The sequence below is a fragment of the Manis javanica genome, chromosome 3 (assembly GCF_040802235.1).
Source record: "Manis javanica isolate MJ-LG chromosome 3, MJ_LKY, whole genome shotgun sequence".
In the NCBI taxonomy this organism is placed as follows: domain Eukaryota; kingdom Metazoa; phylum Chordata; class Mammalia; order Pholidota; family Manidae; genus Manis; species Manis javanica.
Genome location: NC_133158.1, coordinates 196,925,048 through 196,952,485, shown reverse-complemented (window position 1 = coordinate 196,952,485; position 27,438 = coordinate 196,925,048). Strand labels below are relative to the sequence as shown.

At 33.5% G+C, this 27,438-nt stretch overlaps 1 protein-coding gene across 2 annotated transcripts in view; it reads right to left on the bottom strand.

Moving 5' to 3' along the window:
* LRBA (LPS responsive beige-like anchor protein) overlaps positions 1-27,438 on the bottom strand; it is a 740,236-nt gene that overhangs the window by 159,279 nt on the left and 553,519 nt on the right. For both annotated transcript variants that reach the window (XM_037024623.2, XM_017650128.3), the window contains 3 exons: positions 27,001-27,113; positions 2,586-2,726; positions 1,449-1,568 (listed from right to left, as the gene is read on the bottom strand). In XM_037024623.2, the coding sequence (XP_036880518.2) occupies positions 1,449-1,568; positions 2,586-2,726; positions 27,001-27,113 (374 nt within the window). The remainder of the gene's footprint in view (positions 1-1,448; positions 1,569-2,585; positions 2,727-27,000; positions 27,114-27,438) is intronic.

Below are 27,438 nucleotides of genomic sequence, written 5' to 3'. Positions count from 1 at the left end.
AAAAAGAGACAATAAATCTACATATCATATTTACCTCCTGTCCAATAAAACATTAAGCAAGGCTGTTTAGTATTTAAAGGTAGAAAGTTGAAGACATCTACTGTCTATCATGGAGCAGGAAAAAATAATATTCAAATTCATGATTTTGTTTTTATTTAAATATCTAGGACCAGATTTAATTCTGAGGTTGTAACTTGATCATGAGATACTTAATAAATGAATAAATTTACAAATTACAAAATAATTCATAAGTCTAATTTGATAACAAAGTCAGGCTTATCAATATAGTCTTGTGTTTACATAGCTTAATATTTCTCAAGAGTTAAATAAATAGCTGAGATTAGAAATAGAATTCAACATTAAGTCTGTTAACTATTTGATTCATTGTTAACCTAACTATACATTTCAAAATTAGCTATTAATGATTCTTAAAGAGTATGACATAATTTCAAGAGTATTTCAAAGTATATTACTTATAATATTAAAAAGTCCTATAGAGGTCTCAATATAAAAAATTATTTCTGCATTTGATGTCATCTTCTTCAATAAAGTATCTTTGATATAAAGCAATTCTATACTCCACAGTAAAGTATATGTGAATATATTTTATAGTCTATAAAGTATCAGACCTAATACTATAAAGTATCAGACCTATTCAATTATCATATTGAATTTTAAAGGGTATTCTACAGTGGCATCAACATAAGAAATACAACTTTTCCTCTTTGAACCACAATATTTTTCATATGGTACTTATCATTTTCTCTCATATAGTATAATTATTTATGTAAAAGTTATATTTCTTTATGAGACTATAAGGAGCTTCACAACCACAGGTATATCTCTTTATATTAGACAGCATCTAACAGTACCTAGCAGAAAGAGACATTACATCATAAAAATAAAATATTGTACTTCTGAGGGTAGAAGCAAAAGTTCTGACCTTTTACAGTGATGAACATATAGATAGATAGGAGGAGAAGGCTTATTTCCCCTCAATAATAACGCAGTCCTATACCAAACAGTCAGGTATGCTCTGAGAACCAGTAGCAGGTAAAAGATGCCTTAAGAATAAAGACATGGGGTCTCTAAATGAAATTAAAGGCTGATATTTTTCTTATAGTATTGTCCAGACTATATTAATTTTATTCATTAGTTTAGAATTCCATTGAGCTTGCTGCATTACACCCAAACTATAATATTTTTCCTTTAAAGAACGATTCCAAGGAGGAGGAGAAAAACCAACCACTCCACCACTAAAGAGAGAGAGAGAAGACAGACAGATAGGCAGAAGAAATTCTATTCAGTGATTCTTGGCTATTTAATGAAGGCTTCAGCCTTTAAGGCTTAGATTTAGAAAATAGCACTGGACTATAAGAGAGAAACTGTCAACATTCATTCACAGAAGACATCAGCAATAACAACTGTAAAATGAAACATTTCTGTACCTTAATATCAGATGTATCACGCTGACTGTTTCGCCAAGCTCTGGAAACTGATGAAAAAGTTCGATCTGCATGATCAAATTTCCCTCCTTGTAAATTTAGGAAGTAAGTTGTGAAGGGTTCCTTTAACAAAGCAATTAAAAAAAATCTGTATGTTCCCTCATGCATAAAAATGTTTTTTATAAATCTAAATATTTTAAAAACCAATAGACATTAACCAATAATATGTACTAAGCATAGACTGAGAATTATACCTAAATTATTACATTAGTGTTCTTATATTATTTTTGTTTCAGAACTTATATTTCCAAAATTTGGCATTTGCAACATTTTTCAGACTCTCTTCCTTTCCAGGAACAATTTATTAATAATATTCACACATAAGTTAGATTGAATTTTGTTCATAGCACAGGGAAATAGTCCAATATGTAATTTTCCTATTGTTATGGCTCAATATTTAATTTATAATAAAGAAAAGAAAAATGTTTGGAAGATTGAAAAGCCTCCTCTTAGTTAAAGAACACTTACACACATATTAGTGGATAATTGCTTGAAATTAGCTAAGCACTATAAATTACTTCTAGGATTTATGTCTGCCTATATCCTTCTAACAAGCTTTAATTAATGATGTGCCGTTAATGCTTTCCCAAAGAAATTACTTTCTAGTAGATGAATCACCTTTCAATTTTACAGAAACATTTCTTGTTTAAACAATATATTATCAATACTCAGCAGCCTTGGTGTAATCTACAAACATACCTTATTCTGTTTGGTGCAACTTAAGTTTCCAAAACATATGAATGTATATATGTAGTAACGAAATCTTATTTGGTCCTTATTTTAATAGACTGCATTTGAAAACAACCTGTTACAGCTTATAATCAGGTAATTTATCAACCACTTAAAGAGGCAAATTTAAAGAAAAAATTCACACAATTTCTGGTGAAACAAATTTAAGGCTCTTCTACAGTAACATGTTATAAAATACATAGCAAATGGGATAGAAATAATTATAATTAGAAATTCAATCACTGGAAAAAATTTAGTATTCAGAAAAGATGCTGATAATTTTGAATCACTGCATATTCTCCACAACACTGAATTTTTTTATTCATGGTTTATTAGTCAAACTGTACTTACTATTCTTAGCAGCCATGCAAGAACAAAACTTGCAGTTGAGTAATGAGTACCATAGTGGAACTTTGGAACTTGATCATCTTCCCATGATTCATAACGCTCTGCAAAGAATGCTGCTCTTTTTGGATTCAAAGCTCCTATTGGCTGCCGATGGGTAGGAAAAAAGACAAGCAAGAACACATAAATTGTAATCATCCTTTGTCTCTTTCTCTCTTCAAATGTTATCCTATTAGCAAGTGTGAAAGTGAATTTAAGAATATATATATATATATATACTATTTAAGCTAAAACGGTGCTACATTCACAGAGTGGATGGAAAAACACATTTGTTTTTTAACGCAGGTTAGACATACATACATACATAAGTGGAAGGAGAAACCTGTCATTTCTCAGTAAGTCTATTTTCTATTGAACATAGGTCTCCTACAATCAGCCCATAATAAACATTTTCATAAAGACAATACATGAAGTGAATATTAGCTATATAATATTTGTAAAGTACATATAAAATCATACTCAGTTAATTAGAAACAGCAACCAGAAACAGGATCTTGATGTTAGAGGATAAATTGTGAATAGCTTCAGAGAAGAGGATGGAACAAAATTGGGGGGAGTAAGAAGTACAAGGAAGAGATTGTGTGAAAAAGGGATTAGATGTAAATCTAGAAATTCCTACAAGCATAATGCCAGAATTTAGATAAAAACATGCCTGCATGAAATACAAAAAAAAAGTGGTATGAAAGAATAGTAGACGATTACAAGCTTATACTAGAGAACATCACGTTACATTACAGCAGAGGCCCCAAAAGCAGTATAGTGAGGTGGTGGAAAACCTGGGCTCACTGGAATAGTAACAGTACCCAGACAGAAGGACGTTTTGGAAAATAAATCGGGGAGTGTGTGTAAAGTCCTACGGACCATGCTGACAACATTCTAAGATTGTCAACCACTATTTCTAAGATTACCTTTTAGAATTAGGACAAAGTTTGAACAACAACAAAAAAACAGCATGTGAAGACCCCAGAACTTTGCCCTGCATAAGATGAAAGCTTAATAAATGTTAGCTGGCATCATTATTCCTGTTGCTGCTCTTGTTATTTAATAATTACATGAACTCCATTAAACAGTATACAGAATGCTGTGTGATTATTTATGCACAGGTACATTTTCTTAAGGAAGACAGAGTGATCTTAAGATTTTCAAAGGGTCTAAGGGCTCAAAGAACAGTAAGATCAACTGCTTCAAGTTACAATTCGTTCTCATAAAACATTCTGGATCTTTAGAAAAATCTCTACTTCTTTATTTAATACATAAGTACCGATTCATCGAAAAAAAGGTATATATAAAGTTACTTCCTTTAGTGAAAACCCATGAGTTTTTATAAGTTTCTTCTGCATTTATAACAGAAGGAAAATATATGATTAGTTATGGAAGAAATATTAAACTGAAATAAATAAAAAAACAGGTTTAAAATATATTCAGAAATGTTCTACTGAAAATGAAGCAATTTAAACTGCTTTTTAAATTACATCTCATGTTAATATGTGATTTTTAAGCAACATTTTAAATCCATCCTTTAGGTTATCATAAATTATCAACTATTTTTTCAAACTGCTATTTGTTTAGAACTCTTCTCTTTCAATAGCTTGGGTTCTAATCAACATTTTATTTTATGCCACTTTTTACTTTACAAGCAAATTTTAAAAAATGTTTAGTTATTATCATAGTATACTAATTTAAAATGCCATCTCTTTAGTTTCTGTATAAAAGAATTAAATCTGATTTACTAAATTTATACCAGCTAAGAATGGAAGTGACTCCAAGAAATCTTTGTTACAGAACTAATTTGTAAGGCCAATAAATGTATTCTAAAAGTAGTCCTAAAGATTGAACCATGCAAAAGAAAGAAAAAAGAAATAAAATCATTGGAAGATAAATTATGTGAATTAAAAATAGAATCAATGCTCCTTTGTATGGTTCTGCAGCATATTAAGTATTCACTTTAACTGTTCCTATTTTTATTAGTCTCCAAAATGAGTACACCCCCCAAAATCAATAGTTATAGAATCACGTTTCTTGAATATAATGCTAAAACCAATTAGGATTGATTTCACTAGCATCTGGAAAAAAATGGCATCATGCAGAGATCCATACAGGTAGAACCCACAGTATTGATTCTGGCTGTTATTGTTACAGTTGGTTTCTGAAGCCTGCTACAGACAGCTATCAAGACATACCACATTTATTTGCAAGCATATAAAAAAAGAAGTCCCCAAATAAAAGGTTAAAAAAAAAAGGCCAGTGGAGCTGTGCGGTGACAATGATACACTATCAGCTTACTCAGAGAAGTTACAGTGGGAATACACACATTGAATTATACATTACGCGAAAGCACTGATTTATTGTGGTAATAACATCCACCTCATTAAAAGATTCTGCTTTGCTGCAGTCGGAAGGCTACATATTGTTTACTGCTATAAATTAATGGCAGTGCAAAGAAGACTGTGGAACCATCCTAACAATAGATCTGTAATGACAGTGCTGTATATCACAGCTTCCTCAGCAGCTTCATAATAAAATGGAGACAATGTATTGAGCTAATACATTCTACCATGCTGGCCCATATTTTTCTGACAACTGCTTTAAAAGATGAGCTGAATCCAACTATGTTATAATGCTGCAAAACATTTAACTAAGCAAGAGTCAGTCAGACACCAAAGTGCATCATAGCATTTTTAAAACATTGTCTAAATCAGCATTTCAAGATGATTATTCATCTCTGCAAAAAATTAGGAGTAAATGCTGATGGCTCCTCTTACTTACATAGCATATTAAGAGTTACAACTGTAGAGCAATTCAGGAAGATGCCTAGCACTATCATCCTACAGAGAGCTCTTCGTACAATTTAACTGTAAAAGCTTAACAGAATATTTTTTTAAATCAGAAAATTGATTAAAGGAAGCAGAACAAAAATCTGGTCATTTAAAATGGTCATAACTTCCTGAAAAAAATGAATAAATAAGAAGTAAGTATTGATTAGAGTTATAGTACAAATTCATAACCATGTAAACATAAACAGCTCTAGGATAAAGAAAAATAATTTTAATCACTACAAAAAGCTAACAAATAGAATAAACCTATAAAATACAATGCCACCTTAACCATAAGATGAAAAACTGATTCCAAAAAAATTTGAGTGATTTAAAAATTAGAGTATCAGAACTATCAACAGAAACCCTACATTTAAAAGAAATAGGGACTTGGATTAAAATAGGAAAAGAAAAATTAAAGAAAAAGAACACCAAAATTTGAAAATGCATTAGTAATACAAAAAATCACAGTACTTAGGATATTTTTAATCTTATAAATAGCGAAACTGACAACTCTGGTAGAATGATAAGTTTTCTGTTTGAGAGATAGCAATGATTTCTTTAGAAAAGACGTGCAAAACAAAATTTTCTAAATCAGGTTTTTAGCAGTATTAACAATAAAAATATCTTTATATTTGAGAAGTAATTTTGCTAACTCTTTGAGAATTTTGCTAATTAGTAGAGAAACAAAAATACTACATGAAACATGTCAAGCTTAGTGCTGGGTACATAGTAAGTTATTAGTAATAATAACGATTGTTATTTTTCAACTTATTTGATCAAGAAAACTCTTTTTAAAAGCCATTAAATAAGCCTAGTGAAACTGAGAGAGTCTATTAGGAAAGAATGCAACTAAACATTACAATCCTCTAATGGTAGACACAGTTTTGTGCATTCTCTGTCGGAAGCCTAATAGTATTTAGTAGTCCCAATAAACTGAATTATCCTACCTCAAGAACATAACCAAAAGGAAGTTATTTTTCAAAAGTCCAAAAGGCTTCCAAAGTTTACTATGAAAAACATATGAAATGTCAAGCAAATTACAATCATCTTCTACTATACTAATTAAAAACAAAGTTTTGGATTCACAGAATCCTTTAAAGGCACATAATAGTTTCATCTAATTACCAGTAAAAGTTAGCTATAGAGTGGGTGAGGACTTAATAATATGGATAACTGTTGAACCACTGTGTTGTATACTTGAAACCAATATAAGATTGTGTATCAACAATACTTCAAAAAAAAAAGTTGTCTATAAAAAGACAAAGCTTTTTGTAGTGTTGATACATTTTAAAGTTTTTCTTTTTACAATTTTTAGGAAGCCTTACCTAAAGTTATCCAATTAAGTCCCAGCTTACATCTTGAAATTATTATGTATTCTCACAATAAATACATGAGCTAGAAATCCTTATTTTAATAATAAGAAGAGAACTATCTTCTGTAACCTAGCTCAAAACCCAGCACTCAAAATCCACTCTTTGGGCCATTTTATCCATCAAAAACTACTGTATTATAAATTCTTTTTCCTAATTTCTTACATTTCCATTTTTCAAATATAATATTCAGTAAGTTGATTTAAAAGGCTAACAATGTCAAGTGCTTAGGAGAGCTCCTAGCATGAAAAAAGTTCATCAATAAAAGCGTAGCTGCTATTAATGTTATTGTTGTAATTGTTATAATCACCATGACCAACATAATTCCTTCTTCTTTTTGAGATTTATACATGAACTTCAAATTTATATCAGCCTTTCAAAATGAAGTTCCAAACTGCCGTACCACAATTACAGTTACTAAGAGCAAGAACATTACAGGGAAATGGCAAGAAATTTCAGAAATTCTACAAGCAGAGATTTGAGTTAACAAACTTCTCTTTCAAAATCCAAGTCTCAAAAGAGTTTTTTTACACCTTTCTGTGAAGAGTTTTCTTTTTTAAAAAAATCACTAAACCTTAACATCTAAGGATGGAAGCAGAAGAGAAGAAAATTAAAGGAAAAGAAAAAGATCATTCTGGAACATATGACTCAGAAATAGGGCCCTTAGAAGAGCTAAAGGACAGGGTATCATAAAAATAGAGCATGACTATTTTTAGGGCCTGGCTTAGGATCTTGATGACTGGCCTAAAGCCATCCACCAATGTCATCGTCATTTGGTATCATCAGTAAATTGGAAACATCCTTTAATAAAGCCTGTCCTACAGCATTTAAGAGATCATAGGCAAGAGAGGTTATACAAAATTTTATTCTTTCCTGAAAATCAAGTAAGCCTATATTAAAGGACAGTCAGTGCAAAGTAAAGGCTAAAAACTAACAAGGAAAAGATAACAAAATGATTGAACTCTATGTTACATAAATCCAGTAGTATGTGTCATAAAAATGTCAGGTGAAGGACAGAATATCATTAATTAAGTATAAGATGTCTGATATTCATGAATGGAATTAAACAAGCAGCTCCAAATTCAGAGGATGAAAGAGGATGGACTATCAGGAAATGTGACAATCATAAAAGATGGTCATCCCTGATTAGAGAATAATGATTTGATTTTAGAAGATTATAGGAAGTAACTATGCAGATTAAAGGGGCCATTCTCTCTGATGACAATGCTACTATTTATTGACTATAAGAGAAAATTCTAAAAGTCTAACACAAATTGTCTCATTATATTCACAAAAAACCCCTTTATAAACCTATTAACATTCCCAATTTATAGGCAAAAGAACTGAGTCTGGAAGAAATTAAATGACTCTTACTGGCTGGTTACCTAACTAGTGGCAGGGGCAAGATTCAGAGTCAACTCTCACTAACCACCTAAGCAGATCCTTGAATGATTTGGGTTGCATGGATTAATGAAAATGTTGGTACTGAATCTGGAAGGCCATTAGGATCTTTCCATAGGTTAGATTAAAGGTCTTTTTGAAAAAAAATGCCATTTAATTTCTTATCCCTATCTATAAAATGTTTGTGGATATCACTCTGGCAGAAGGCTTCACAAATGAAAAAAAGAAAAAAAAAAGGAGTATTTTGTCTTGGGACGCTGAAAATGACGCTTGCAAAAAAGGCTTTTAAGAAAAAGTGAGCGAAAAAGGTTATCATTACCAAAGTTTATTGTTTTACTTTCTCCTTAACCTTTATATGTGTATACCCACATCCATGCACCCAAACGAAGGCCTTTAATTCTGTGTTGCTAAAGTTAATTTTTAAAGAAGCCAATGAATTTTGTTCTGTGTATCTCCACGCCTCCTTTCCCATCCCCCAAGAGAAGAAAATAAATGAATAGTCTCTGTAATTTAAGGAACGTTGCCACCAGGAAGGGGTGCAGCAACTACTTGGTGTCAGTTGTAGCAGTTCTTTTATCTAAATGACAAGTATAACAAACAATCTGATCAGCATTTTTACTCAACCTTGGCTTTTAGGGTATTTTGTCATATGCTATATATGGCTGAAATTGTTTGGCACTTATATTCACACACTCTACATTTTATTTAATATTGTCAAGAAAAAAATTTCACTGACACACTGCCATGGCTTTTACAGTTAACAAATAAGCACTTTTATTTTCAAGTACCAAAGTAGTTTTTAATCCCTTGAATATACACTTCCTTGCAAGTGGCATTGAACATATACCCACTATACTATTTCAATTTAACGAACACATCTTGGGAAAAAGAAAGTATTCCATTTTACTTACTGTGCCTAGGTAGAATTTAAATCATTTCAGATGCTCACATTGGTAGATTTAGTAGCAATTCCTTCACAGTTCTATGTAATTCAGCTATGGTTCATATTAAGTGATTTGTACTGTGGTTTTTTGTCTGAGCTTGAGAAAGGCACATAAATTGATTTAAAAAATCTGATAATCCAATGCTAGTGTTGAACTAAATGCCTGGAGGAACTCAAAAATAATCTTAACAATCCAAGGCCTGCTTAAGAAAAAATGTTTTAAGTATTTATGAAAATGATAAACACACAAGAGGCCCAACGCTGATATAACAAAACCTTTTCATTTGCAGATAGTCATCTACCCACTTAAAGAAACAGTGAAGGCCATTAAAATTGGGAGTCCCAGTCCCAAATCGAGACAGAGGAGGCTGCTGAACTCTCCTCCCCTGACCAACAAACCAAATCTACAGCTACAGTGGATCAATTCCCTCTGAAAAAAAACCAGAAGCCAGCTGAGGCACTCGTACACATCAGGCAAAAGAGAAAACCCCATAGCGTAAAGGTAGGAAAAATTGTGACACACCTGCCATAAATCCCACCCGGACACAGTGACATACAATCTGACATACAATCAGGAAGGAACTCACAACTTCCTGAGGAGTGAAGACTTTGAGCCTAACATCTAGAGTCCTAACATTTAGGACTTCCACTTGTGAGAGAGGCCCCCAAAACATCGAGCTCTGAAAGCCAACGAGGCTTGTATCTGCGAGACCCACAGATTATACAGCACAAAAAGAAACAGCTGTAAACAGGGAAGGGAGGGCTTTGATTGGCTTGGCTATTCCTCAGAGCTCAACACAGAGGAAGCAGAGAGAAATGCCAATCTCCCAGTCTTTCCTTGAAAGAGGTTCATCTCCATATCTTAAAAGCTGCAACTTGAGGGTCAGGTTCCTAATTTAACACACATTTAGGAATCTATTGCTGTCCTACCCTGAGACCAGGGAAGCCAGAAACCATCTCTACATTCTCCGGGTAGCCCTCTCCAAATCACCAATATCTCCCTGGAAGAAGTTTGTCCATGTCAGGTACCTCGGTTTTTGTGGCTGCTACCCAGAAGATGCACCCATTGATCACCTGGCTTTTGGGCAGCGGGGCTGGGTTCACATGTCCCACAGGACTGCAGCAAACCAGGAGACAGTTTTTAACAGGCTATCCCCAAGGGCTCAAAGCCCAACTCCCAGTCTTTCCCTAAAACAGGTCTACTTGCAAACTTTAAAAGCTGAGGCCCGAGGGTCTGGCTTCCAATCAGCCTGCATCTACTGGTGACTCTGACCCTCACCTTTGGGACACTGACCAGTCTTGGAATACCCTCAACTATTGGGAGCTGCTAAGAATAAATAAGGCAGCTTGAACAGTCACAAAAGTGAGATAGGAGATTAGAGGGATAGGATGTGACTTGCTATTACTGGGGACAGGCACAAAATACACTTGCTTCCCCCAGTCTTTCCCTTCTATGAATCAAAACTTTCCAGGTGATGGGAGAGGCATACTGTACTTTCTCATCCCAGGGCCCAGGCAAATATCAACTGTACATTAGGGAAGGGTGGAAACAAAACTAATCTGATTCTGGAAGAGGGACAGGAAACGCTTTATATAACCTCTAGGACCCAGGGAAAGATCTACTGCTTCTGGGTTGGTAAAAGCAAAATGGGCTTATCCTAATGACCTCATCTGAAGTTGATTACATCTGCAAAGGTCCCATTTACAAATAAGATCACATCCACAGTTACCCAATTGCATATTTGGACTTCAACTTATCTTTTGGGAGACACAATTCAACTCATAACATATACCCAAAAAACAAATGTTGAAAATACATTAAACAAAACTGATAAAAATGAAAAAAAGACAAATCTAAATTGTAGTTGGAGACTTCAACACTCCTCTCTCAGTAATCAATAGAACAAGTAGAAAATCAGTGAAGATACAGATGTGAACTACACTTATCAACCAATTTTACCCAATTGACATGTATAAAACATTTTACCTAGTAACAAGAATATGTATTCTTTTCAAGTGCACAAGATAATTAACCAACATAGACAGTGTTCTGAGTCATAAACCAAATTTCAACTGATTCATAAAAATTGAAATCATACAAACTACATTCCCCAATCATAATGGAATTAAATGAGAAATCAATGAGATGGACATCTGACAAATACCCCAATCTATGAAAATTAAGTAACACTCTTCTAAATAATCCATGAGTCAGAGAGAAAGTCACAAGGAAAAATAAAAATATTTTGAATGGAATACAGATGAAAACACAATACATAAAAATTTGTTGGACTTTGCAAAATTGATGCTTATGAGAAAAATTTGTAGCATAAAATTCATCTTTGAAAGGAAAAGAAGTCCCAAATCAATATAAAGCTTCCATCTTAAGATCCTAGAAAAGAATTAAATTCAAATCAAGTAGAAAGAAAAACAGTAAAAAATGTAAAGATCATTAGAACTGAAAATAGAAAGGCAATAGACAAATAAATAAAATTCACAGCCATGCTGATCCAGGAAAAAAAGAAGGAAACAAGGAAATAACCAAATCAAAAACAAAAGAAGAAATAAAAATAATAATAATAATAAAGGGAGAAATGTGGGATCCACATATAAATCAAGTATAAAAATCAAACGAATATTCATATTTGACCTGATTGTTTATAGTTCATAATGCGTGATCAAAACCGAAAGTTTCTGTAATGAATGCCCTTGTACTGTTCACCATGTAAGAATTTATTCACTATGTAAGATTTCGTTCACCATGTAAGAACTTGTTTGTTATGCTTCAGAAGATTGGAGACTGATGAGAATTAGGCTTGAGATGGATTAATGATTGTGCATTGAGCATTGACCCCCCCCTATACAGAATTTTATTGTTGTTAACAACCATTTGATCAATAAATATGAGAGATGCCCTCTCAAAAAAAAAAAAGATCTGAAGCAAATAAGGTAAAATGTTAAGATTCAGCAGAGTTGAGTAGTGGGCACACAGGTGTTTGTTTTATCTTCTCTCTAGTATGAATTAGAGATTTCACCTAAATGAAATAAAACAGACATGCAACATTCACTCAATGAAAAAAAAAACAAAACAAACACACAACAACAAAAGAAGAAACAACTAGATGAAATAAACAAATTCTGTGTAAGATTCACACTACCAAAGCTCATTCAAGAACAAAGAGAAAACATGAATAGTCCTACAGCCTTGAAATTTAATTTAAAGTTTAAAAAAAAGCCTCCCCAGAAATAAAACTCCTGTCCCAAATGATTTCACCAATGAATTCTACCAAAAATATAAGAATTCAATACTAATATTTCTATAGCATCTTTTCCAGGAAATGGAACGAGGGGGAATAACTGCAAAACTTCATTTTGTCATGCCAGCATTATCCTGATCTGACAACTAGACAATGACCTTATAGATAAATATCCTTCATGAACATAGATACAAAAATTTTAAAGAAAATATTAGCAAATCAAATTCAGGCATTTATTAAAAGAATAGTACATCACAACCAAGTATGGTTTATCCCAGGAATGCAACAATCCAAAATCAACTGGTATAAAATTTGCCATTATAATAGAAAGAGAAACGTGTTATTATCTTCAGAAAAAGCATTTGACAAAACTCAATATCCAATTATAATGAAAACTCAACAAACTAGGAATAGAAGGGAACTTCCTCAACCTGAGAAAGGGCAACTATAAAAAAATCTATAGCTAGTACTAGACGTAATGGTGAAAGACTGAATGCTATTCCCTAACACCGAAGACAAAGCCCTCTCAGCACCTCCAGTCAATACTGGGCAATGCAGTTAAGTATTCATTCAAAGACAATACATTCATTTATGTAAAAAGTCCCAAAAAATCTACAAAAAAGGCTGCTAATACAAATAGTTGAGTCTAGCAAGATTGCAAAGTACAATGTTGGTATACAAATTTCAATTGTATTTGTATGTACTAGCAATGACAATTGGAGTTGAAATTTTGTAACTATTGAAAATATGAAATTTTTAAGGATAAATTAACAAAACACATACAAGAATTGTATGCTAAAAGCTGTGAAGCATTGGAGAGAAATTAAAGACAACCTAAATAAATGCAAAATAAACTTTATTCTGGATTAGAAGAATCAATATTATTAATATGTCATTTTTAACACAAAATTGGTCTACCAATTAAAAGCAATCCCAACCGAAATCTCAGCAGGACTGACAAGATGATTTTCAAATTTATATTAGAAAAGCAGAGAATGAAGAGTAGCTAAAACAATTTTGAAAAAGAACATAGTTGGAGGAATCACATGGCCAATTTATTTCCAAGAAAGGTGCCAAGACAATTCATAAAAGATAGTCATTTTAACAAATGCTTGGAGGGATTCTACCATCCGTAGAAAATGAACCTCAACCCTTATCTTGCACCAATGATGCATTATAGGTAAAAAATATGTTGCATCAGCAGCCACAATATAAGAGCATAAAAATAATTGTTTAACCCAATTTGTTTTTAGAAAAACCAAATCACTGTTTAGTAATAATAAGCACGAAGTCAATTAATAATCTCTATCAGCAGCTTTTGACTTTTCCAGTATACACTCAAATATACACATGTGTATGTGAATTCATAGGTCTCCTGCAGTAAACCCAGAGTTCCTTTCAATGACCAGAGTCTATATACTGGGAAAAACTCCCACATCTTTTTCTTCCTTCCCACCAACAAGACCATTTACTGCCATTTACATTTTTTTAGCTGATTTATCTTTGTCCTCTTTTCTTCCTGTTTTTTCTACCACAAATTTCTAAGTCTAAATGTAAGACTTCATACTGTTTCTTTCCTATTTCACTCAAATTCCTTTAATGTATTTCATTCTCCCAAGATCATTTTAAAATGTTTTTTAATTCCTATAAAGCAAGCTATATGTAATCTGTAATATTAGTGAAAATGTTGAAAAAATTAGAGTTCTAGAAAAATGCCCTAAAGAGAGTGATACCTTAAATATATAAAGGACATTAAACGATAGCGTTGAAAATTATTTGGATAGTTCTGAATGCTACTAATATCTCTTAATCACCACATGTATATTTTAGAAAGGTAACACTCAGATTTTCAGATCATTTGCTGAGATGTTATACCACCTATAACTCCCCCGATTTACTTAACTCAAAACATACTTTCAAAGAAAATAGTTTAATGTATTGTAACAGACTATATTTCTAAGTAAAACTCCACTGATTTTCTTTTCTTCCCACATTTGAAAAAGTATTTACTAGCCTATTCTCGTTTTTTATGTTTGGCAAATAATAACATATTTTTTGTTTTCAGAATAAACCCTTTTTCACTTCCAAAATTTCATTCACATTATAAATCATGAACTCACATTTTTTTAAAATTCTTTTTTGAAGTGGGAGAGTCTATACTTAAGTCACATAAAATGTTTTGATTATTTTCCTACAGATGGTTCATATATACATATTTTCAGTTATAAAACTCTTTAAAAGTAGAGATTATTTCATTCACTTTGTTTCTGGTACTGCCCTCAGAACAGTACCTACAAAAATTGCTCAGCTCATGTAACAGTCAATTATCTGAATTAATACAATTATTCAATGTAAATAGGGTACTATAAACATGTTTATGTTGAAGAAAAGTACTTATTTGAATAAATGAACTTTGGAATAAAGAATTGGACAGCAATATGAGCATGTGACTAAAAGATGTTATATTACCCACTGTACAAAGGATCCATGGGTGCAACTAGGCTTCTCCGGGCTGTCACTTTGCAATATATACAAATATTGAAAGATTGTACTGTACACCTAAAACTAATATAATGTTGTAGGTCAATTATTCCTCAATTTAAAAACATAACTGGCTTTTATTTTTTATTGCATAAAAATAATAACCCCAACAAAAGAGCATACTACATATTCGTATGTTTTGAATTTCAGAGGGATATATAAGAATGAGAAGTTGACACATATAAGCATATAAAGGAAGCTACAAATATGTAAGTTTTTAACAAGTCTATTACATTTACTCTCTATAAAAAGAAAAACAGCATGAAATCAGAAGTACCACCACTTAGTGAATTTCTAAAAAAAATTAATTTCTAAGTGTTTTGAAAATATTTTTTAATAAATTCATGGTAGATATACATTCCCTGCTCTAAATCCACCGAAGTTAGTACACCCAGCACTAAACTAAGAAAATAGGAAGTATTAAGAGCTAAAACTGGCAATGCTATGTAAACAGAACAATTCATTTATAAATAATAATAAATGGTCACTCCACACCACAGTAACTTAGGATGATTAGAGAATAAATACTTAACTCTGAGAAGGATTACTGACTGGCAGTGTGTTGTTGGTATATGTCAGGATTATTCATCACCCTGACAGTAATATTAACCACAATCCATTTCAGTTACTTCAGTTTATCATTTTTTGACTAATGTTAAAAAACAATGTCACTGAAGGCTGCTTAAATTAAGTGTAGGGTTAACCTCTGTTAGAATCATTTAAAAACTTCTACTAGAAGGTAACTTCTAGTAACAAATCAAATCTCTTATACAGAGTGCTGATACTTAATAAATGTAAGGTTTAAAAGATAGTCACACAAAGCAAATGGTTTTCCTAATTTAAAAATAAAACATCAGCAAATCCTCTAAATGCACTACAATTCCCCTGCCGCCTGTTTATATATACGTTTATACTTTGATGAAGTTAATTTTAAATTCTGGGTAAAGAGCTACACAGCCCTATTTTAAACTAAATACATTACATTGAACAAGTAATAATTAAAAGTTCAAAAAGGTCAGTGTTCCCTTGAGTATTTTTCTTTGGTATTACATAATTACTGTATAATATTACATATAAAAATATTATATAAATAGCAGTTTGCTATATAGGACCTCCCCATTGCCCAACTGATGAGGTAATTTGCTTAAGTTCCCTTACTAATAAATGAAGCAAGACTGACAGAAGTCTACCTAAATCCAAAGATTTTCTACACTGGTCCTCTAGTTTTATCTTTCCAGGCTACTTTCCCATATCATTATGATGTTCTTTTAGAAAACCTCTGCACTTATATTCTACTTTCCATTGCATCATTTTCTGTTTCTATTTATGCAAAACATTTTACTCTTGTTTTGGATTGAAGGCTTCTTCTGTTTCCTAAACTGTCTTTGTTTCATCTGGTTTCTTTCATTTTTCTATTTGTTTTTGTCTTTGTTGTCTTTCACACTGCAGACTGTCCTTAAATGCTTGCTAACAATTGGCTGGACCTTGGTTTCGAAGGAGTCCCGGGAGCGCTGACTGCAGTGCTCCGAGGTGGAGAAGCAGCGTGCCCTGGCCCGCTTCACTGAGCGGCAGTCAGGTAGGCTCCGGGAGGATCCTTGAACAGCAATACCTTTCAGGTCTTTTCTCTTGAGCTGGTCTGTATGTTCAAAGGGTCACACAATCTTGGGTCTTAAGGGTGGGGCTGGCATGAGCCTGGTTGCCAGAGTTCTGATAGCATGACTGCAAAAGAGGTCTGGGAGCCTTCACCATGCAGTACTTAAGGCTTTCAGTGAATCCTCACGTTTTCCATTCCTTCCCTTAGCCCCTCCCTGTGCTGTTGTTGGTGTTCTCAAATCCAAAATGTCTCTGGTGCAGTTTCCCCAAAAAGTACACCTCTCCCATTCTGCCAATATTAAAGGAAGAGTAGTTGGGTATGGGAACAAAGTAGATGTCAGTAAAAGTATTCAATCTAACATAGTCTTTTTGCTTATCCCTACAGTCTACCGGCTCACTGACAGGGGACAGACCTGAGACTGAACCCCAGCCTTCACACTTGGAGAAAGTGTGACCTTGGAGAGTTCCTTAAGCTCGCCCCATCCTGGTTTCCTTATCTTATAAAATAAAGATAATAACAGATTCCTTACAGTGTTGTTGAGGGTATTAAAGGAGACAGTGTACGTAAAATGTTTTTTTCCATAACAGTGGAAGGCAACTATTGGGGCTTCCCTCATAATCCTGCAAATATACCCTAAACTTGCCCCACGTCATTCTTCTGCTGAGTAACTATAAACTCCCCAAGGCAAGGGAATGCAATTTACACTAAAATCCATAAAATCAATGTGTATTTGTTGACAAGATTAAAATATTTTCCACATAGTGTCAGCCAAGAACAAATACCCAAGTAAGGGGTAATTTTTAACTTCTTTCTGGGCTTTTACATATTTATTTAAATGCTTTAAGATGCACTACCTACTGCTGTAATAAAAGGTTTGTTTTTTAAGTTTGTGTTTGACTTTGGTTTGACTGAAGCTCAATAAATAGAAAAAGTAAAAGTTGTAACACCTATTATATTTAAACAGTATTGTCTCCCCGCCCCCTCCCCAAAAAAGTGTTCTCTTCCCTCTGTGACATCTAGATGGTATATTGATTCCTGGTATATCTGTTACAGAGCAGACTAAAAGGACTGGCATTCGTCAAAAACAGCACTTAAAACTTGAAGAGATAAAGAAGTGCTGTCTGATCAACAACAGTTAGATGTCGGTAGTCAATTCCAGGTCAAGACTCATGCTGTATATTAAACGTGTGTGTTAGAAATATCTCACATGTAAAAATACACAACCAAATGGTAGGAGATAAACGAGAGACAGAGAAAATCACCTCCTTTTTGTTGAAACAAGGAGAGAGATAGAAGGAAAAAATACAGTAAATACTGAGGGTAAATAACAGCAACTCAATAGGCAAGTAAGTAAACTCAGGATAGCTTGGTTATTCAGTTCTCTCAAGTTGTCTGAGAACTTACTCTTTAGAAACATTTTCATTTAGACTAGGGCAATCGAAGCTGCTACTTTAACAGAGTGTGAATGGTTGTAACACAGGTTTACAAACAACTGATTTATTAGGGCCTGAACCAAAATTTAAAATTCAGTGTGAAGAGCTGATGACAGTAATGTTTTCCTCAGATTCTTACACTGCAAGGAAGGAATCAGGCGATCACAGGGTGGGAGCATTTCCCCCTCACATTTACTTTTCATGTTGCTGCACTCTTTACTCCTTGCATTTACAGTTTACTCTTTACACTCCTTACCTTTTCCCCTAACATTTACTTCTCTTGTTTCTAAACCAAAACAACAGCTCACACCGTGCTTGCACTCTAAAGCTGAAAAATTGGATTTTTTTTTCCCTCTACCGCAAACTCACTCTTTCAGTATTTTTCTCATTTTAAGAAGATGAGCTCTAATTATGAACAAAATGACTGTTTATATATTGGACATTCCTGTTTTTTCCCCCAATCTTCAGTTATTTTTAGTAGGATAGTAACTACCTGATTTTATTCTTTCAGATGTCCAGAAACTAAGAGTCCCTGTACATCATATTACTCAATAAATAATCAAAGTGAAAATAAATGAATAAATATTTGATTAGTAACATCAGGGATTCTCTAGTCTTAACCAAATATTCAGCTGTTTCATAAAACAGGTTTAGTCCAACCTGGGACAAACATACCAGCAGCAGGCAATTTGGAAAAAGCATTCCTTTTTCAAGCAATAGAATGCTGGTTGTATTTTACCATGTATTTCAGCATTTCAGAGCTGAAGGCATCTTGACAAAATAACATTAAAACAGACTCAGCAACTGATGCACAAAGTGGAAGACAATATAACATACTGCAGTATTTCTCAAACTGGGCCAAAACTCACAGTAAGAAATATCTCACTTTAAATCATTACCCAGCATGCACACATGTGCATGTGTGCAGACACACACACTCCTTAAGTAGAAGATCTGACATGATACATGCTGATTTTGTTATATGCTATGCTATGCTATGCTATGCTATGCTATGCTATGCTATTCATATTTAGAAATTCTAGTTGGGAACTACCGTTTGGAAAATACTGGCTTAGTATTTAATTCTAGTTGTACCCACAGCTGTGTGACCTTGTGCAACTTGCTTAACCTCATGGTGCCTCAGTTTCTGCCTCTAATGTAACCTGTCTTAAAAGGTCTTTAAAAGGGTGAAGAGTTAACACATGTAATATATTTAGATAAGAGCCTGATATATAGTAAGTCCTCAATAAATATTAGTTAGCAGTAATAAAGTGGGACTATCTTACCTTTTGAAATTTAGAGCCCAGTTTTCATTTGTAAGTGAGTGGTTATCCACTATGTTTCAATCCAAGAATGTATTTGTTTTTGCAAACAGGTGTTCAGATTACAGAACACATACATATTAAACATTCCAAAATAACTATGATGATTAATTAGTAGAGAAATGATTGCCTCAGATTATCTTGGTTCTCCCCTCTTTGAAAATTGTTGTATGCAATCCATCTCTTAATAAGGAGTAAAAATAAGTCAGAGTAGCCAAGAAAATCTTCCTAATTTACAAAGGAAGCTTTGCTACCGAATTTCTTACAAAGAAGAGCAAAAAAAAGTTGATTCTTATCAATTCCAAAGAGGCTGTCAAAATATAAAAATCAATGTGTATTTTTAAAATATGGATTTATGTCACTCCAAAGTCTATGCATGGTTAGATCTGTCTTCTCATCAGTCAGATTTTTAGACTAGTGATGAAACAATGTGGAAAGTGGAGAGAAAAAATCATCTTCAAAATTGATCCCTGCTTTTTCTCTGCTTTAAAGATTAAACCATTATGTCAAATGAGGACTTTCTCAATACAAATTTCATTTTCATCAGATTTTCAGATTAAAATACATCTGATCCCCTCAATAGAATGACAATACAAATTTGTGATTATTATTAGGAGATATTATTCAGTAGATGAAACTTCATACCTTCCAAGACATCTTTTATATTGTTCCATATAGACTTTTTCTTTTCTTAAAGAATGGTCAGTAAAATATACAGAAGAAAGGGTATTGGTTATATCAATTAAGCTTTGAAAAGAACTCCCTGGGCAACATGGAAGAGATTACCAAATAACACTATAGCTTTGTATCAAAGCTACTAAAACTCCTCTGAAAACCAGCTTTAAGGAAATTAAATGGACATAAATATGCATAAATAATTCAATGCATTTTAAAGCTAGTCAGGGCATATTATCTACTTAAGATTGGGGATAAGATCTGTTTATTTTTTAAATTAAGCTTTGTATACAATGTTTTCTATTTCTTAAGTTTATTTAAACAAATAATGTAAATGTATAGTATGGGACATATTTTAATATAATTCTACTATAATCATTATTGATACAGATATAGCTCATTTTACATATGAGATGTATTCCTGAAAATATGTGCATAAACAGATATTCGAAATTGAATCACACTGTGCAGACTTTAACACCAACAAGAATGAGATACTTTCATAAAGCAAACAATTATCACTATTTTATACACACAAAGTACAATTTTCAAATATCTGGCATGCTTATTTCACTTAAAATAATGTAGTTAATTTCAAACTCACCCATTTCCATCAATATTTAATCAAAACAATTAGTACTAGTACATTACTTTTTGTGAATTTGAATGACTATTGTAGCATTCAAACTACTGTTGCTTTACAGGAAAGGATATTTAGTTATAACATCTGTGGTTGAGTATTAGGGCTTCCCATTTCTTTCCAGTCCTGCTAATTATACTACTGCTCACTATTCAATTGTGTCTCCTTCAGTTTTTTTTGAAATCACTCTTTATAAATATTTCTTCCTTAGCCCAAAGTACAAATCTTTCATAAAATCTCTCAAAATATAAAAACAAATACCCCCACAACTAAAGGCATTATTATACCACAAAAATTATATTTTTATGTCTTTGCATAGTAGACACTGACATGCATGGATAGACTAATGAAAGCAACTCTTTTGGTTTGGTTTTGAGGCTGTCTCTCCTTTTTTTTTCAAGGTAACAAAATTAAAAAAGCAAAATTAAAATTGGTCATCTAGTGGGGCATAAAAATAACCTTATGTATCAAATACAAAAGTTAAATTATAAAGCATTTGTTAAAACAGCATTTTGTCCACCAAAAAAGTATTTGGCAAACTCTAATATACAAATAAATCACTCTAATATTACAAAAAAAATTCAATTTTAATGGATTCTATTTAGCTGGCAAATAACCCATAAGCATTTTAAATGCTGCTTAGACACACAGGAAAGGTTTGAAAAAGTGGCTACGTGTATCTGCTTTTGCTTCTCTGTGGTCATCTTAAGAACATGCCCTAAACATGGCCAGAGTGACCTGCTGGAGGGACATGACTGACACATGCAGGATGTCTGAGTTGTGCCAGCTGAATCAATGAATTCTCATAATGAAAAAATTCATAGAGCCTACATTAAAAAAAAATGTTTTGGAGGCTTTCTTCTGGTCATGTGAAGTTTTTAGTGGGATAGAGAACAAAGATGAGGGTCAAGAAGGGAAGCAGTTGTTAAAGAATAGCAGTAGGAGGAGGGGAAAGGGTTTTGGGAGCTCTTGATCATGTAAAATAATGATGGAAGACAGAAAAATAGCCTCAGCAGAAATATCCAAATAGCCTTCCACTTATCACTATTGGTGACTGTTCCATAAAGAGAGAAACATGCATTATGCCCACAATCCATCTTACTATCCACTGATCTTAAAGAGCCTACCAAAAATAAGCCCACATGAAAAATCTTAGTAAGTTCTGTGCCTAAATAGTAGTCCAAACTGAAGGACTGGTTCAAAAAAAAAAAAAAAGAAATTCTTCTAGAATTCTAGAAAGGTTATTTATTAAAATATAATTTATCTGTGAAGCGAATTTTAACATTTTAACAAATTAACAAAAAATAAAATTTTTATTGTTATGTACATAAAATTCAAATAATGAGTAGTAACAGCCTGAAATTAAAGAATTGTCCACTTTTTATTATTGACCTACTGCACGGCTTGCTCACTACACAAGTCAAACTCATACAGTCCTCATGTATTAGACTAGACAGTTCTACAGATTTCCGGCATTAGAACAAATATGATACCTAATGTAATTTTTTTAAATACAAAACAAAACACCATTTATCCATTTCTTCTTCCTTACAGTCAATGGGTCAGCTGGGGAATTCTGCCCACCTGGGCCAGATTTGGCTGCTTTTGGTTTGCTCCTTCAGTTAATTTGTTTGTGGTCCACTGAGGGCTGCAGGGGGCGCCACTCAGCTATCCTGAATGGGGTAGTCATGTCCCTCCAGCAGGTCACCCGGGCAGGTTTGGGGCACTTCTCAAGGTGACCACAGAGAAGCAAAAGCAGAAACATGCAAGCACTTTTTCAAACAACTACTTCGTGTCAAATTTACTAACATCCTTATTTCCCCTTCCTGGCCTGTTTTTGTTTTTGTTTTTTATTGTGGTAAAATATACCTAACATAAAATTTACCATTTTAACTATTTTTGAGTGTACAGTACAGTCCCATTAAGTACACATCATCACAAAACATCATCACGATGTTGGGCAAACATCATCACAATCCATCTTCAGAATTTGTTTCATCTTGCAAAACTGAAACTCTATACTGGTTAAATAACCCAGTTCCTTCCTACCCGCTAGCCCCTGGCAGCCACCATTCTACTTTCTGTCACTATTAATTTGACCACTCTGCATATCTCATATGAGTGGAATTTTACAGTATTTGTCCTTGGATAAATGCCTTATTCACTTAGCATGATGTTGCCAAGGTTCATCCACGCTGCACTGTGCCTCAGAGGCTCCTTCCTCTTTAAGGCTGAACAATATTCCACTCTGTGTGTATGTCACATTCTGTTCATCCATTTATCCATCAATGGGTATTTGGATTGCTTCCATCTTTTGGTGGTGTGGATAAATGCTGCTATGAATACAAAAGGGGCATACAAATACCTCCTCAAGTCTCTGCTTTCAATTTTTTTGGTGTATATCTAGAAGTGGAACAGCTCGATCTTAAGATATTTCTATTTTCCATTTTTTAAGGCATCACCACACGGTTTTCCACATCAGTTGCACCATTTTATATTCCTATCAGCAGTGCACAAAGGTTGCAATTTCTCCACATCTTTGCCAATACTTGTTACTTTGTGCTGTTTTTTTTTATAATGGCTATCCTAATTGGTGTAAAGTGGTACCCAATTGTGATTTTCATTTGCATTCCCTGATAATTAGTAATGGTGAGCATCTTTTCATGTGCTCATTGGCCATTTGTATATCTTCTTCAGAGAAATGTCTATTCAAGTTCTTTCCCATTTTTGAATCAGGTTGTTTGGTTTTTGTTTTTAAGTTTTAGGAGTTCTCTATATATTCTGTATATCAATCAGTTATCAGATAGGTGATCTGCAAATAAGGCTTTCTTTTGAAAATTAAGACTCTCTTTTGAAAGTGAAAAATAGATACACAAACTGCTACAATTTTTTAGTTCTGAGTACTATGCCAGGCACCAGAAATACAGAAATTAACAAAATTAAATCTTTCTATTAAATGATTTCCCTTACTATGGAACACAGAGAATAAAATGTTAGAATTATAATAAATTATGGAACGTATTATAATAGAAGTAACCAGACAGTACCATGGAAGTACAAATTCCTAGACGAAGGGGAGAGCAAACAGCAAGGAACAAGAGGTGAAAGAGAACAGGAGGAATGATAGGATCACATGATTTGGCAAAGATGGCAGCAGAGACAGATGATGCGGTAATCGCACAGGCGATGCTCAGTGCTTAAGCACCATGGTTTGTCATGATGAAAAGCTTATCCTCTCTGTCGACATTTCTGATTTCTACTGTGATTGTCTGGATGTGTGAAGAAGCAGATTATATCCTATAGATTCAGAGTAGGAGTTACTCCCGAAACTACTCCAGAGTAGGTGTTTTTCCTAATGTTAATCATGCCAGGGCCAAAAAGGGAACACTCTCCGTCTGACATCAGAAAAATGGACGCCCCAGCACGCTATGTGAAGGAAACCAGATACGGTGAGTGAACTGGTGCCTGTCATGCGGGCTCTGCAGAAACTAGACAGCGATCCTCAGATTGAGACTGTAAATCACTGAGAGCCTTACACTTCTGCTGTGATTGGATTCTCTAGAGCTTTATTTAAATACTTCACTGAGGCCTAAAATGGATTTGGAGGAGTTAAGGGTAAGAACCATGTATACTCTTGGAAGAAGTCAGTACTAAAAACAAGAAGTCTAGTGTCCTGAGAACTTTAGAGTGACCAAGAGGGATAAGGCAGAAACACTGGTTCAAAATACAGGCAGGAGAGAAACAGCAAAGAACCTCTAGATTAGATTGTTGGAACACAAAACATTCTTTAGGTATTGCTGAATTACTAAGAAAGGAAGCTTTAGGAGAAAGATTGCCCATCTGAACAAATGTGAGCAGGTACTCAGCACTCCTTATACATTAAAGGAAATATTATCCCAAAGCTCATCTTAAAAGGAATCAGTTTCAACTCATGATGTATTTCCTCTTAAAATTTTTCCTAGGGTTTTCTAAAAGGATCTAAAAATACTGACCAATTCAGCGGCAACAAGCACAATCGGCCAAACTGTGATCTTCAGATTTTATTTCCCCATAAAAGGGTTCTTTCCTACCAGGACTCCTTAAACAAATAGATGATTCTAGAACTGGGCAAGAAAAAGTGATGGTTAAGGTAGAGCACCTTGTCACACTGGAGAGCATGGTAGTTATCAAAGACTACTAAGCCTGTACCAAAAGGACTCAGGGGCAACTTGAAACCAGTCATGGGCAAACACCTGAACCTCAATAAAAATAATTAACTGCAGTGGATTGAAACACCAAATACATTAAAGTCTGTGAGTTCACAAACATACTTTTTTGTTAGTTGGATACCATTGGAGGATCCCAGCAACCAAATGACTGTTTCAAAAACTGGCATATAAAGAGAAGGAATTCAACTTTTACCCTGACTTTCCAATGGGATTTACCATTGGATAATCTAACAGTAGATGAAGGGATGTATCTTGTTATAGAATGATTCCCAATAAATGAAATAAAAGTGACAGATTTTAAATACCATGATTTTGCAATGATTTTTGAACCAAAGAATCCAAGCATTAATTATCAATGACCATTAACATCACAAAAGAGATATAAAGTAGATATTACACACACTCTGACAGAACACAAAAACTTCCAATGAAGCAGTCTTGCCAGAAATATCTAATCTCAGAACAAACTGCCAATTTATGAGAAATCTAGAAGAGAAATCATTAGATTATACCACAGGAATGGAATAAGCAAAATTCACACTGTGAGAAAATATGTAAGCAAACAATGTTTCTTCAACTAATAAATTAGAAAGAAAGAAAAAGATAGAAGAGAAACCTACAGAATAAAGAGAGGTGTATAAACTTGATTGTAATGTGTGGTCCTTATATGGATCCTGATTAGAATAAACAAACTAAAAGAATTATGAAATTTGTACTCAATTAGAAATGTGATAACTACTGGTATTCGATGATACTAAGAAATTAATGTTAATGTCTTAGGTTTGCCAAGGGTATTAAGGTTGTGCTTTAAAAAGAGACCTTAGTTTTTAGACATACGTATTGAAATACTTATGAATGAAATGGTGTGATGTCTGGGGTTTGCTTCAAAGTAATATGGGAAGGAGGAAAGAAAATGAAAGTTAAGATAAAATAGGAGTAACCATGAGCTGATAACTGTTGAAGCAGAGTGGTTGATAGATGGATATTACATTACTTTGTCTAATTTTCCATATGCTTGAAATTCTCCATAATAAAAAGTTAGAAAGAAAAAAACCCAGAACCTTACTTAATATTACAAAATTATGATTCAAGATATTCTTTTTATTGATAATATAGGACAGAAAAGTTCTTGAAGAATACCTGAAGATATGGGAAAATAATTATAGAAAATTAAGACAGTGTGTGTGTGCATGTGTGTGTGTGTGTGTGTGTGTGTGTGTGTACAATGTGCTTATTCCTTATTGATATGTGGCAAATTAAGGATAATTTTTGTTTTCTTATTTACATGTTTTACATTTAAAAATCGAATACAGTTAATAATATTTTATAAATGGAGGAAAATATCACATGTATTTTATTCATTTAACACATTTTCTGAATGGGTGCACTAGGCATGGGAGAAATAATGGCGAACAAGAACTCTATCATGATGGAGTTGAGTGGCAGAGATAAAAAGAACCAAAACAAGTAGGTAGAAAGATATGTAAAATGCAGGTTATTTCAGGTGCTATGACAGAAACAGAGAACAAAATATTGGGAAGGAATGTAGTCACTAATGGTCTCCACGAGGAGGTGAACTAAAGGACTAGGGAGAGTCAGCGACTCACAAAGCAGGGAGACGACAGTGAAGAGAGAGAAAGCAATGCTCTGAATTGAGAAAGATTTATTCTGTATCTATTGATAAGTGAAGAAAGGTTTAAGCACTGGATTTATATAATTCAAAATGAGATTTAAAGAGAACCCATATTGTTGTAGCGAGGAATGGATTAGAGAAAGGCAAGAGGTAGCAGAGACATCAATTAGACTTGGAATAGTGTAGGATTACTTGTCTTTTTATGGCTACTGGTGAGAAGTTTCCATGATTTTCTTTATAGGTTTTATCAAATACTAACACCCTTAGAAGTTGATACTTCAGAATAATGTTTTCTTAAGTATATACAGAAACAGGAATTTAACTGTTAATATTTTAAATTGTTACTCAGTTTGTCATGCACAGTAAATTTTTCAACTTTAAATTTCAGAATGCTGAAAATACATTTAAAAGAGAATATTAAATTTTTAATTATACTAAAAAGATTTTTAAAAAGTAATGTGAAAAATAAAATCAAATTTGTTTTTATATGCCAGACAATTATATTTCAGATAATTACTGAGAAATTACCTTGGACAAATCTCTGAAATTACTTGGCAAGGTAAGATCCAGTTCTTCTGATTCATAGTTAGTGATGACCCAGGGGAACACTGGATACTGATTTAAGTCATTGTAACTCCGTCCTGAGAGAGGAGAAAAAAAAAATGAGAAGTGGGACCACATCAAACTCAAAAGCTTCTGTACAGCAAAGGCACTATCAACAAAACAAAAAGACAATCTACAGTATGGGAGGACATATTAGTCAATGATTTACCTGATAAGAGGTCAACATCCAAAATATATAGACCCTGAGAAGTGACTGTTCGTTACCACAGGGGGGCGTTGGAGTGGGTGGGTGAAACAGGTAAAGGGGATAAAGAGGCACAAAATCTCAGTCGTAACATAATGCTGGTCGTGGGGATGGAAGTACAGCATAGAGAATACAGTCAATAGTTCCATAACATCTTT